This window comes from Pseudophryne corroboree, chromosome 5, assembly GCF_028390025.1.
Source record: "Pseudophryne corroboree isolate aPseCor3 chromosome 5, aPseCor3.hap2, whole genome shotgun sequence".
Taxonomy (NCBI): domain Eukaryota; kingdom Metazoa; phylum Chordata; class Amphibia; order Anura; family Myobatrachidae; genus Pseudophryne; species Pseudophryne corroboree.
In genome coordinates, this window is record NC_086448.1 from 276339588 (window position 1) to 276353686 (window position 14099).

General features: G+C 44.3%; 1 protein-coding gene across 1 annotated transcript in view; it reads left to right on the forward strand.

The window, feature by feature from the left end:
- ATP2C1 (ATPase secretory pathway Ca2+ transporting 1) overlaps window positions 1-14099 on the forward strand; it is a 288376-nt gene that overhangs the window by 185422 nt on the left and 88855 nt on the right. The window contains exon 13 of the mRNA XM_063922357.1: window positions 10206-10303. Coding sequence (XP_063778427.1) covers window positions 10206-10303 — 98 coding nt within the window. The remainder of the gene's footprint in view (window positions 1-10205; window positions 10304-14099) is intronic.

Consider the following 14099-nt stretch of genomic DNA (forward strand, 5'->3'; position numbering starts at 1 on the left):
CCAGTACCCCCTATGGATACAAAGAAAAGGATTTACCTGGTAAGTACCAAAATCCTATTTTTTGCCTGTGTATGATGGCAGTAGAGTAAGCCGGCATTCCTAGATAATGCTGCACGCACGCTCTGATATTTATGAACTGCTCTGATAGAGATGCTTCTCACAATCCCATGCTAATTTTCACAATATGAAGTAATATGATTGGTTTATCTTTTGTCTTTATTATGTCACTTTCTCATACGTCCTAGAGGATGCTGGGGTCACTTCAAGAACCATGGGGTATAGACGGGATCCGCAGGAGACATGGGCACTTTAAGACTTTCAAAGGGGTGTGAACTGGCTCCTCCCTCTATGCCCCTCCTCCAGACTCCAGTTTAGAATCTGTGCCCAGGGAGAGTGGATGCACTCTGAGGAGCTCTACTGAGTTTCTCTGAAAAGACTTTGTTAGGTTTTTTTTTTTCAGGGAGAACTGCTGGCAACAGTCTCCCTGCTTCATGGGACTGAGGGGAGAGAAGCAGACCTACTTCTGTGAGTTTAAAGGCTCTGCTTCTTTGGCTACAGGACACCATTAACTCCTGAGGGTCTGATCGCTAGTTATGCCTAGATGCTCGTTCCCAGAGCCCGCCGTCACCCCCCTTGCAGAGCCAGAAGTCAGAAGATAGGTAAGTAGAAGAAGACAGAAGACTTCAGTGACGGCTTCAGAGGTACCGCACAGTGGGCGCGCTGCGCACCATGCTCCCACACTCAGTGGCACTACAGGGTGCATGGCGCGGGTTGGTGGGGCGCCCTGGGCAGCATATTAACCACTAAAAAAGTGACTGGCAAGAGGGGACAAGTGCCAAACCTCTGTCCAAACCCCCGCCAGTATAAAGATTTTGGAAAAATAGCTAGGCTGAAGCGCGCCATTCTGGGGCCGGGTCTTAGTCCTCACAGCTCACATCAGCGCCATTTTCTCTTTACAGAAGCTGTAGAGATGCTGGTCCTTCCTCACACTGCTGTACAAGTAACTGTGCAAAACGGGGGGGGGGGGGGGGCACAGTGAATTTTGGTGCAATATAAGTTATTAGAAAAGTGCTGCAGGTCTGGGACATTCTGAACCGGGTTTAAGCGCTGGGTGTGAGCTGGCAAACTCCCTCTGTGTCTCTCTGACGGGCTTTATTGTGGCTCTGTCCACTATATGCCCAGTGTGTCTGTGTGTGCTGCGTGCACGTGTGTCGGCATGTCTGAGTCTGAAGGCTCTTCCCAGGAGGAGACGATGTTAGGGACACAAACGGCTGTCTGAGTGACCCTGTCGGCACCGCCGACACCTGATTGAATGTTTTGAGTGCTCTGTGAATGCTAATGTGGCTCTGATAAATAAGAGATTGGATAAATCTGAGTCTCACAACCAGGCTTGGAAGAAATCCGTAGAGGATGTGTTACAAGTCCAGACCCCCTCGGGGTCACAAAAACGTTCATTTACCCAGCTGGCAGACACGGATACCGACACGGGCACTGACTCAAGTGTCGACTATAGTGATGCCAGATTAGAGCTTTCAGTACATGATTGTGGCTATAAAAGACTTATTACATATCACTGAGGACCCTACTGTTCCCAATACTAGGGTCTGTATGTATAAAGGAAAGAAACCTGAGGTAATGTTTCCTCCCTCTCATGAACTGAACACGCTTTGTAAAAAGGTTTGGGAAAATCCTGACAAAAAGTTTCAGATTCCCAAAAGGATTCCAGTGGCATATCCATTTCCCTCTGGGGATAGGGGAAAATGGGAGTCACCCCCAATTGTGGACAAAGCTCTATCACGGCTGTCCAAAAAGGTGGCTCTTCCGTTCCCTGACACGGCAGCCCTAAAGGATCCTGCGGATCGTAGGCAGGAAAATACATTGAAATCCATTTATATCACCACGGGTACGCTACTCAGACCAGCCATTGCATCTGCGTGGGTGAGTAGTGCTATCGAAAGATGGGCAGATAACTTGTCATCTGAAATAGATACCCTGGATAGGAATAGCATTCTTTTGACACTAGGTTATATCAGGGACGCTGCAGTCTACCTAAAGGAAGCTGTGAGGGATATTGGCTTCTTGGGATCAAGGGCCAATGCCATGGCAGTCTCAGCTAGGAGAGCATTGTGGATTCAATGGAATGCTGATGCTGACTCTAAGAGAGCTATGGAGTCTCTGCCGTATAAAGGTGGTGTATTGTTTGGTGACGGCCTCGCTGAGTTGGTATCTACGGCTACCGCGGGTAAGTCATCGTTTTTACATTATGTGCCTGCACCACAAAAGAAAGCACACCACTATCAGATGCAGTCCTTTCGGCCCAATAAATACAGAAAAGGCAGCGAGTCTTCCTTCCTTGCTACTAGAGGAAAGGGAAAAGGTAAACTATCACCGTCCGTGGCCGGTTCCCAGGAGCAGAAGTCCTCCCCGGCGTCTGCCAAATCCACCGCATGACGCTGGGGCTCCTCTGCGGGAGTCCGCACCGGTGGGGGCACGTCTCAGGTTCTTCAGTCAGTTCTGGGCTCGTTTGGCCCTGGACCCATGGGTTTTAGAAATAGTGTCCCAGGGGTACAAACTGGAGTTTCAAGACGTTCCCGCTCGCCAGTTTTTCAAATCTGCCTTACCAGCTTCTCTTCCAGACAGGGAGGTGGTATGCGCCGCAATACAAAAATTGTGTCTCAATCAAGTCATTGTCAAGGTTCCCCCGTCTCAACAGGGAGAAGGCTTTTATTCGAACCTGTTCGTGGTACCGAAGCCAGACTGCTCAGTCAGACCAATCCTGAACCTCAAATTATTTCTTATTTCAAATTATCAAATTATACCTTATTTCTACCTAAAGAAATTCAAATTCAAGATGGAATCTCTCCGGGCAGTGATCTCCAGTCTGGAGGAGGGGGATTTTATGGTGTCGGTAGACCTAAAGGATGCCTACTTACATGTTCCCATTTATCCTCCACATCAGGCTTACCTGAGGTTTGCAGTTCAGGATTGTCATTACCAATTTCAGATGTTGCCGTTTGGTCTGTCCACGGCTCCGAGGGTTTTCACCAAGATAATGGCCGAAATGATGGTTCTCCTGCGCAAGCAAGGAGTCACAATTATCCCGTACTTGGACAATCTCCTGATAAAGGCGAGATCCAGGGAACAATTGCTGCAGAACTTTACGCTATCCCTGACAATTGTGCAGCAACATGGTTGGCTCCTAAATTTGCCAAAATCACAGTTGGTTCCGACGAGACGGCTGTCGTTTTTGGGAATGATTCTGGACACAGAATTAGAGTTTTTCTTCCAGTGGAAAAGGCTCTGGAAATTCAGAGCCTGGTCAAACAAATCCTGAAACCGCCAAGAGTATCGATCCATCAATGCACTCGGTTGCTTGGGAAGATGGTAGTGACCTACGAGGCCATTGAGTTTGGCAGATTCCATGCCAGAGTGTTTCAGTGGGGCCTGTTGGACAAGTGGTCCAGGTCCCATCTGCACATGCACTGAAGGATAACCCTGTCTTCCAAGACCAGAATCTCACTCCTGTGGTGGCTGCGCAGCTCTCACCTCCTAGAGGGACGCAGGTTCGGGATCCAGGACTGGATCTTAGTGACCACGGATGCGAGTCTCCGAGGCTGGGGAGCAGTCACACAGGGGGAAAGCTTCCAGGGAAGATGGTCAAGCCAGGAAATGTGTCTACACACAAACGTTCTGGAGTTAAGGGCCATTCACAATGGCCTTCTGCAAGCGGCACATCTTCTTCGCAATCAGTCAGTCTTGATTCAGTCGGACAACATAACAGCAGTAGTGTACATAAACCGCCAGGGGGGGACGTTGGGCGGAAAGTCATACAAGCGCTCTGTCAGCGATCTTCATTCCAGGAGTGGACAACTGGGAAGCAGACTTCCTCAGCAGACACGATCTCCATCCAGGAGAGTGGGGTCTTCATCAAGAGGTCTTTGCAGAGGTGACAAGTCTTTGGGGAATTCCTCAAATAGACATTATGGCGTCTCGCCTCAACAAGAAACTTCAGAGATATTGTTCCAGGTCGAGAGACCCTCAAGCAATAGCAGTTGACGCCCTAGTGACACCGTGGGTGTTTCAGTCGGTGTACGTGTTTCCTCCGCTTCCACTCATTCCAAAAGGGATAAAGATCATAAGAAGAACAAAGGTTCAAGCGATACTCGTTGTTCCAGACTGGCCAAGGAGGGCTTGGTATCCAGATCTTCAGGAATTACTCATAGGAGATCCTTGGCCTCTTCCTCTGAGGGAGGATCTGTTACAGCAGGGGCCGTGCGTATTCCAAGACTTACCGCAACTTCGTTTGACGGCTTGGAGGTTGATCGCCGGACCCTAGCCCGAAAGGGTATTCCCAAGGAAGTCATCCCCACTCTTATTCAGGCCAGGAAACGTGTAACGTCTAAACATTACCACTGTATTTGGAGAAAATACGTGTCTTGGTGTGAATCCAAGAAGGCTCCTACGGAAGAATTTCAGTTAGGACGTTTTCTCCATTTTTTACAGGCCGGTGTGGATGCGGGCCTAAAGTTGGGCTCCATTAAAGTACAAATATCGGCCTTATCGGTTTTCTTCCAAAAACAATTGGCCTCCCTTCCAGAAGTTCAGACTTTTGTGAAAGGCGTGTTGCACATCCAACCTCCCTCTGTGGCACCGTGGGATCTTAACGTGGTGTTGCAATTCCTTCAATCTCATTGGTTTGAACCTTTACAAAAGGTGGAGTTGAAATTCCTCACTTGGAAAGTGGTCATGCTGTTGGCCTTGGCATCCGCCAGGCGGGTGTCTAATTTGGCGACCTTGTCTCACAAGAGCCCATGAAGATAGAGCAGAGTTGAGGACTCGTCAGCAGTTTCTGCCAAAAGTGGTTTCGTCGTTCCACTTGAACCAACCTATTGTGGTGCCAGTGGCTACTGACGCCTTGCTGGAATCGAAGTTTCTCGACGTAGTCTGAGCTTTGAAAATGTATGTGGCCAGAACGGCTCAGTTTAGGAAAACGGAGGCTCTGTTTGTCCTGTATGTTCTAAACAAAATTGGGGCTCCTGCTTCCAAGCAGACTATTGCGCGCTGGACTATCATACGATTCAGCAGGCTCATTCTACGGCTGGATTGCCGTTACCGAAATCGGTGAAGGCCCATTATACTAGAAAAGGTGGGCTCGTCCTGGGCGGCTGCGGGGGGGTACGGGACTCGGCATTACAACTTTGCCGAGCGGCTACTTGGTCGGGTTCAAACAGCTTTGCGAAGTTCTACAAGTTTGATACCCTGGCTGATGAGGACCTCTTGTTTGGTCAATCGGTGCTGCAGAGTCATCCGCACTCTCACACCCGTTCTAGAGCTTTGGTATAAACCCCATGGTTCTTGAAGTGACCCCAGCATCCTCTAGGACGTATGAGAAAATAGGATTTTAATACCTACCGGTAAATACTTTTCTCTTAGTCTGTAGAGGATGCTGGGGGCCCGTCCCAGTGCGTACTGTATCTGCAGTTATTAGGTATGGTTACACATGTTGTGTTACGTTTATAGTCAGCCTGTTGCTGATGTTCATGCCGTTGACTTGCGTTGTGTTGAATGCCATGTTGTACGGCGTGTTTGAGGTGTGAGCTGGTATGTATCTCACCTTAGTTTAACTATAAATCCTTTTCCTCGAAATGTCCGTCTCCCTGGGCGCAGTTCCTATAACTGGAGTCTGGAGGAGGGGCATAGAGGGAGGAGCCAGTTCACACCCCTTTGAAAGTCTTAAAGTGCCCATGCCTCCTCCGGATCCCGTCTATACCCCATGGTTCTTGAAGTGACCCCAGTATCCTCTACGGACGAAAAGAAAAGTATTTACCGGTAGGTATTAAAATCCTATTTTTGCATATCTAAGTAAATATATAATAAACAACAAAGAGATCCGGCAACCACACAAAAAAACATGAAAACGAATGATTCTAAGGTGCCTTGCAAATGTATTGATACTCAGAGATTGACAACTGTACACTTGGCCTAAAGAATTATGTAACCACTTGGCTGGCATGGTCCCATCAGATGCGACCACACCAGGCTTTGCTTTACCTGACCTGGTCGCATCTGATACAGGAAGCTGTAGGAAGAGAAGCTTCCTGCAGTTGCCGCCCTCGGAGGGACCTCCGGCCCCTCTGCTTTCTGGTATTGGATTGATATACTTTAAATAAATGTTCTTAACCTAATTCAGTCATTTAAAAAAACAACTATTTTTAGCGGTCAATGGAGAAAATTAGTTAAGTGGTTAACGGGAGAAAAGTTACTCCAACGTTTGAGTTTACCATCTTTTCCTGTTGACACTAGAGCTCCTCATCTGTGTGATCTTTTTTGATTACAGGGTATTTAGCCTATGCTGCTTTATGAGAAGCAGCTGTAATATCTGCATTGCAACACATATTACCCATTTTGCATAGATGGAGCATGCATAAAACATACTCTTTATTGCTTTTTCCTGCTACTCTGCTCCTTGAAAGGTGACGACCTCATTGGATGATAATTTCACATCTCCAGGGACAATTTAGCATGACAAGTATTCATCATCACCCAATGTCTCCCCTGTATGAGTGTAGCAGAATACTAGATTCTCTCTTACTGATAATATATGCAGAAATATACATCAGAAGGTGCGTCCACTTTGCGGCAACCCTCCATGTTTAGTTACAGTATGGTTTCCATGGGATTTTTGGGCACTTCCAAAGATAGTCTTTGCAAGCTTACAAGACTAGGTATTTTTACACTGCTGTGTCCAAGGGCCAGGATAAAATAGAGGTTGCTGAAACGCACAATGGCATCAGCCACTTCAGGGTCAAACAGCGTGCCTAAGTCTCCTTCAATGAGATCTACGTCTGTTGTATATAGGAAACCTTTTTTCCCTCCAGAATAACTGCTTTATAGCCATTATGTTCAATTATGATCTCATCAAATGGTCATGTAAGAGATTATATATTGATTTTATATTTTATAAAAGGCTTGTGCAATATTTGTTGTAAGTAAAGTATGTGTTGATACATGTAAACTATAAAGATCTGATGCCATCAGAGGAATCATGCATCAGTTCTGTAAATGATATGGTCATTAGAAGTCCTCTTGGGTCTCTGTGACCTGTATTAGGGTAAAGACTTTGTTATCCATGCAATGCCTAGAGATCCTTATGTTAGATATGTAGGTATAATATGCTTGGAATCAGTTTACACCAACTGCTGTTTGGGCCCAGTATGACACTCCTTACATATATATGAAGGAGGTACATATATACATGGAGGGGGGGGGGGGTTGATATTAGTGATGAGCGGATTCGGTTTTACTCGGTTTTACTCGGTTCTCAAAACGGCATCTTATTGGCTCACGGATGTCACGTGTTTTGGATAGCCAATAAGATGCCGTTTTGAGAACCGAGTAAAACCGAGTAAAACCGAACCTCGCTCATCACTAGTTGATATATAGATACATATATATTACAAAATTGTGTGGTGATATGTCACACACACATGGCATGGAAACCATAGGAAACTCAGTGGAGCTGTACCATTGGGTTTAATTAAACAGCTGCAGAGAACGCTACATGTAACTGGTAATGGCTTTGAATGCAAAACTATGTTGTACGCTAAAAATAATACACCTCATTTACAATGAGGAACACTTCTTGGCAGTCATTCCTCTCTGAGCTTCCAGTCACTGAGCTTTCAGGGGTCTGGAAATGCGACTAGTTTGGCAGGTCGTCCGATTCATACAGGCTCTCAGGAGAGTCTTAATGGTGTATTAAAGAACAAGCAGATGACTTCATGCAAACCTGTCTAGGTATAATAGCCATTATAACACAGTGCAACCAATTTGATGTCTGCTACACACCGTTAATTATTCCATTGTGCTGCTGGGTTCATCGATTGTATTTCATGTAGTAAAAAAAAAAGTTAACTTACTTTGCACTCCAGCTTTCTCAGTGATCATTTTTATTTTAAATAGGAGCAGTGTTATTTATAAACGTAATTTATCGATGTAATGCAAAAACAGTACTGTGAAAGAACTGTACACCACCTATGCACCACTTACAGAATCAAACAACTGATGTGTCCGGACAACTGTTCTTCTTGCTGCTGTGCCACTACACGGGGGGTTATTTATGTTTCGCCTTTATGAATCAGTGATTGCTGTACTGTGTTACCATTACATTTGTCAGGTATTTGGCGTCTTTACCACTTTACGTGCTGTTGCACTGGGCAATTCAGGGTGGTCAGGAAGCATTTCTGGATTTCCTGGAGAAGCTTGATATGGAAATTGATTAGCAAATTGAGTACCCATTCCACTGAATGTGTGCGCAAGCTTTTTTCGGGGGACTGTGGTATGATTTGTCAACAGTTGCCATGTCAACATTCATTATATGTCTACATGGGAGATATGTCAACATGAAGAACTGTTGACAAATCGTCCCCTGTGGTCTAGCTTCTCTTACCTTTTCTCTGCAGCTCCAGCGTGGCTTGTGGGTCCTGGCGGTCATGTGACCGTCACTTCAAGATCACACCTCTGTGGAAGATGTTGTTTTTTTTTTTTTTTTTTAAGTAGTTTCCTTCTTAACCCTCTCCCTAGTGCCTAACCCCAACCTCCCTCACAGCCTATCCCTCCCTAATCATTGGCTTCCTCAATACTCTGAGATGTCAACATGGCGCCTGTAGACGGTATTAACCATATCAACATTATGAATGTTAACTGTTGACCATGTGGCTGTATGCGGAGGAATGGGGAGAGGGGGAGGAGAGTGTACGAGAAGCCTTGTCTACACGAATTGGAAGAAAGAACAAACTTTATTAATATATTACAGCAAGACAAATACCTGATATAGGCACGGTCCTAATCTCTTCCTTAAACATGTTTAAAAATAAAATGATCAGAAATGAGAAAAAATAAAATAGGTAATTTAAGGTCACACGTATGGTTTAAGAGGTGCACATGTCGCTCTTGCTTGTGACCTGCAATACCGTCTCTTCAAAAAATTCAGTTTCTGTAGGTGTTGAAGCCGCTGAAACCGGTCCTGTCGGCTTCCGTGTGATTCTGCTCACAACTGTTGATGTAGATACTTTTCTCAATGAATGACTGATATAAACGTGACAGCAAAAATACTTTGATGTACAGAATCATGTTTTGCTGAACATTTCTGAAAAATGTTTAAATACCACGGAATATTCTCTTTGCAAATGATCATCACTGCTGTGGCGTTTGGGGGCCTGCAATTGCACATACAAACTAATAAAACAAAATAATAAATAACACACACAGCATAGAGTAGTAGTGAAATACCTTAAAGCAGGCATGTCCAAACTGTGGCCCTCCAGCTGTTGAGAAACTACACATCCCAGCATGCCCTGACACAGCTTTAGCATTCTCTGACAGCAAAACTGTGTCAGGGCATGCTGGGATAAGTAGTTTCACAACAGCTGGAGGGCCGCAGTTTGGACATGCCTGCCTTAAAGCTAATGCAAAGCAAACTAGCCAGTGACTCTAATGTAAGTAGAGGTAGCGGAGACACCACTGGACCAGACAGCACAGTTCTGGTGTATTTAGCATACAGAAAGCCAGAATGCACCACTGCCATTGAAGCACTATACCAGATTATTTTATTTTAAAGCACATACTAGAAGTGTCCCACAATAGGCAACTGCAAAATGCATGTCACTATTTCTTATCCTGCTTTTCATGTGATTAGCTCCACCTGTGTATACTCCTACAGAATTAGGGCAAATAATGAAGGAAAAGAACAACATAATTTGAACTACCTGACATTAGTGCCTATTCACTAACATTGTATGTAGGTGCAGAACTTGTACTGATCCACAAAAAAACCAGTCCCACTCTCATTGTTGTGATACTGATTCCTGATTTGGCTACTGTGTTTAAATGTAAGTGTTTCACTTAAATGCAAGGTTGTTAGGGTGCTAGTTACTATCCTTGTTTTTAGTAATGTTCTAGAGCAGGGAAAGGCAGCCTGTGGCACACTAGCTGCTGTAGTACTACACATCCCAACATGCTTTGCCACTGTTCTAGTATGCTGGAATGTAGATTTCCACAGCAACTGGAGTGCTACAGGTTGTCCACCGCAGATTTAGAACCTGCTGGAATATTTTAGCAAAGTAGCAAATGCATCACTCTGCAAAGTGTGACAAATGCTTTTTTTTTTGACCTCTTACTGTTTGGTTGGTATCACTGATTTGCAGGTTGCTGTAACGTTATCTGTTCAGATAAAACTGGAACATTAACCAAGAACGAAATGACTGTAACACACATATTTACATCAGATGGCATTCATGCAGAGGTATGTGGGAGTGTTTCCTATTTTAACATGTTTTCTGTATTGCTGGTAGAAAGGTTTTAAAATATAGCTGGGTTATCCTTATTCACTTAATTCCATCTGGCACTTCATACATGTCTATCCCACTTACAGAATGCTTTCTTGTATCTCTCGAAGATATAGCTATTCATTACAGATGGTGTAATGGTTAGCATAACTGCCTCACAGCACTGAGGTCATGGGTTGAATTCCCACCATGGCTCTAACTATGTGGAATTTGCATTTTCTCCCCATGCTTGCGTGAGTTTCCTCCCACAATCCTATATCTATATATCTATATATCTATATCTATATATATATATATATATATATATATATATATATATATATATATATATATATATATATCTCTATATATATATATATATATATATATATATATGATACTCTTACGCGACCGACCGCTGGTGACATATAAGCAAAGGTAGACTGTTTTCTTTTAAAAGAGAAAGTACAAAGTTTTATCCAGGATAAACTTAACACATATAAAATACGCAAGATAAAAGATATATATGAGGACCCTGCCCTGATGAAGTCCAATCGGATGAAACGTGTTGGGTGATACTTGATTCAACCTCTTCTAAAAAGTTAAGCATCTTTTTAAAAAAAAAATGTATTTAATTTTTTTTATCCTTGATATATTGAATATTTTATTTTTTCCTTGATGGTTTTTAAGCACAATCTATTCAGGGTCCCCATATATATCTTTTATCTTGCCTATTTTATATCTGTTAAGTTTAGTGTCAATCCTTAATAAAACTTTGGACATTCCCTTTTAAAAGAAAACATAGTCTACCTTTGCTTATATGTCACCAGCGGTCGCTCAAGAATACCTTATCTGCTTTTTATCTAATTTTTACCAGCACACGTACCAATGCTGAAATTCACTTAAGATATAACTGACACCCTTTATATATAAGGAGTAACAAGAGTAGACTGGATATTGTCATATATTCTATCTAATTGTGATAGAATTAAATACTGTCCATTGGCGCTGTTAGCCTCCCCTGTACACACACACACTATATATATATATATATATATATATATAGAACATGGAAGCAGCCCGGCACTCCGTTGTCCCCGATGGGGTATCGCTCCGGTGCCCTCCTAGGGGTATGGCAACCCCAATATATACAGTTAGAGGAAGACGGCGGCACTCGGAGACTTTCACTTTCAGATGATTAAAGCAAAAAGTGCATTTTATTGGTCAACGTTTCGAGGGTTGGACCCTCTTCTTCAGGACACTGCAAACTAGTGACTGTGTAAAGAAAACAACTTAAATACCTTACCTGTACCGTGAACCAGCGTCCGCCTCCACGTCCCAGTCGTCCGGTGCACGGAGCCCGCGTTTCCGGCAGCGTGTGGCATGCGATACCCGGAAGTCGCGTCATCCCATGTCTTGGCCCTCCCCGTGACGTGGCTGCTGACGACAGGCAAACGGTAACCATGGAGATGCAACTCAGCGTCGCAACGCTGAGCTGCCTCGCCAGCTGATAGTGACATACGTTATGGGCATTAAAGCCTGCCAAAACTGTTGTGCATAAATACATCAAAGTGGTGCATGTAAAACAAAAGTAATACAGTGGTATATATAACAATTAGTTAAAACATGGCGAATAAATAAAACATCAGTGTTAAAACAAACACACGTGCCGACTATATGAGTAAGATCAGTAAAATTATGCAAGCTGAAAAACTGTTAATAACCAAGCATGATCCGTATGGGATCATGTTTGGTCCTGTCACCACAGAACTGTTCAATCTAGCATTCAAATAAACAAGTACATAATGTTAATAATTTCAATCATCATTGAGCCGCAGGCATGCACTACACGGCTCATGCCTAGCCCTTCTCTTCACTGCTGCCAAACTATCTGTATTGTTCCTTAAAAGATTGGGTCGGCTTATCCCATATTCTAAAGGGCAAGGTGGCATCTGGGCACGAGCTTATAGAAATCACATCTGCCTACAGAAAGCATTGTAGGTTCAATTGTTCATTGAGGCCCCTGGGATAGATGGTGTCTAATTTATAAATCCAGCGGGCCTCTAATTGTAATAATTGGGCCGCTCTATCTCCTCCTCGGATAGAGGCCGGGACCTGATCCACTATCTTGTATCTAACTGCGGCCAGACTGTGCCGCATTTGGACAAAATGGCGTGCGACTGGTTGGTCGCTTTTGCCAGTGTTGAGGGCAGCCCTGATTGCCGACCTATGCAGGGCCATACGTTCCTTAAAGAGGCATTGTGTCTTACCGACGTAGTATAGGCTGCAAGGGCAAACCAGCACATATACCACATAGGAAGAACTACAGGTCAATGGCCAACGGATATTGATTTTTTTGCCTGTGTGGGGGTGCTGAATGGAGTCCCCCGTGAGCATGTAGCTGCAGGTCGTACAGCCTAAACATTTGAAACAGCCGGGTTTCCGGCTTAAGAAATGTTTGGCTGTCTTGACTGTGTGAAATCCAGAAATATCATTCTTGACCACAAGGTCCTTGATGTTGGCGCTACGAGTGTAGCACGGCATAATTCTTGAATGTTTCAAGGATGGTAAGCTTGGGTCAGAGTTAATGATGGGCCACATCTGTTTGACCCTCTTATTGGTCCTGGAGCTATTAGTGTTGAACTCATTAACCCATGTAATTCTATCGGTGTTAACTTTAGGGTTTTTCTCTTTTAGAGCCTCACACCTGCTGAGGGCCATGGCCTTTGAACGTGCCTGCTTTAAGATATCATTAGGGTAGCCCCTCTGGCGAAATTTGTCGAACATCTGGTCTAGCTGGTGTTCAAGCTCCTCAGGGTCGCTGGTGATTCTGCGAACCCTGAGGAACTGCGAAAACGGCAGACCTCTGACCAATGATCTAGGGTGAAAACTGTCATAACGAAGCAAAGAATTTCGATCAGTGGGTTTACTATAAAGTGATGTATGGATCGTGCCATTTTTCACAGTGATTTTAATATCCAGAAAGCAAATTTCTGTGGCGTGTGAAGTGAGTGTGAATTTGACCGGGCTGGTTGATCCATTGTGTTCGTCTATTAAAGTGTGCAATACAGAAGGGTCGTGAGTCCAAAGTAAAAATAAATCATCTATATAACGAAAATATAGAGGAATATGAACAGAGATGGCTGTATGTTCAAAAAACAATGCACGTTCTATTTCCCACATGTAGGAATTGGCCAGTGACGGAGCCACCGCTGACCCCATAGCACAGCCTTTCCTCTGTATAAAAAACCGGCCATTAAACAAAAAATAATTGTGTGTAAGTGTGAACTCAAGTAACGTGATAAAAAAATTTATGTCAGGCCCGGTGTAGAGGGGGTTGTTGGTAATAAGGTTTCTTACTGCCGTGAGACCAGCTTGGTGCGGAATGCACGTATATAGGCTTGTAACGTCTAGCGTGTGTAATGTGGTATCTGGGTCAACCAGCCCAAATTCAACCAGCCTCCTCAATAGCGTGTTGGTGTCCTTCAAATGGGTGAAGGTGGCCTGGATGCAGGGCTGAAGATATGCATCCAGAAAAATGGCCAATCCCTCACATAATGAGCCCCTGGCGGAAATGATGGGCCGGCCAGGGGGGTGTTGAGCGTTTTTATGTAGCTTGGGGATGGCATAAAATATGGGGGTGACTGGGACCCTGCAGCATAGCTTGTTAAATATATTTTGCGAAATGAGCCCTTCAGACAAAGCTAAACTAAGGAGATCATCTAGCTCGGATTTAAACTCAGCAGTCGGGTCACCCGACAATGCACTGTATGT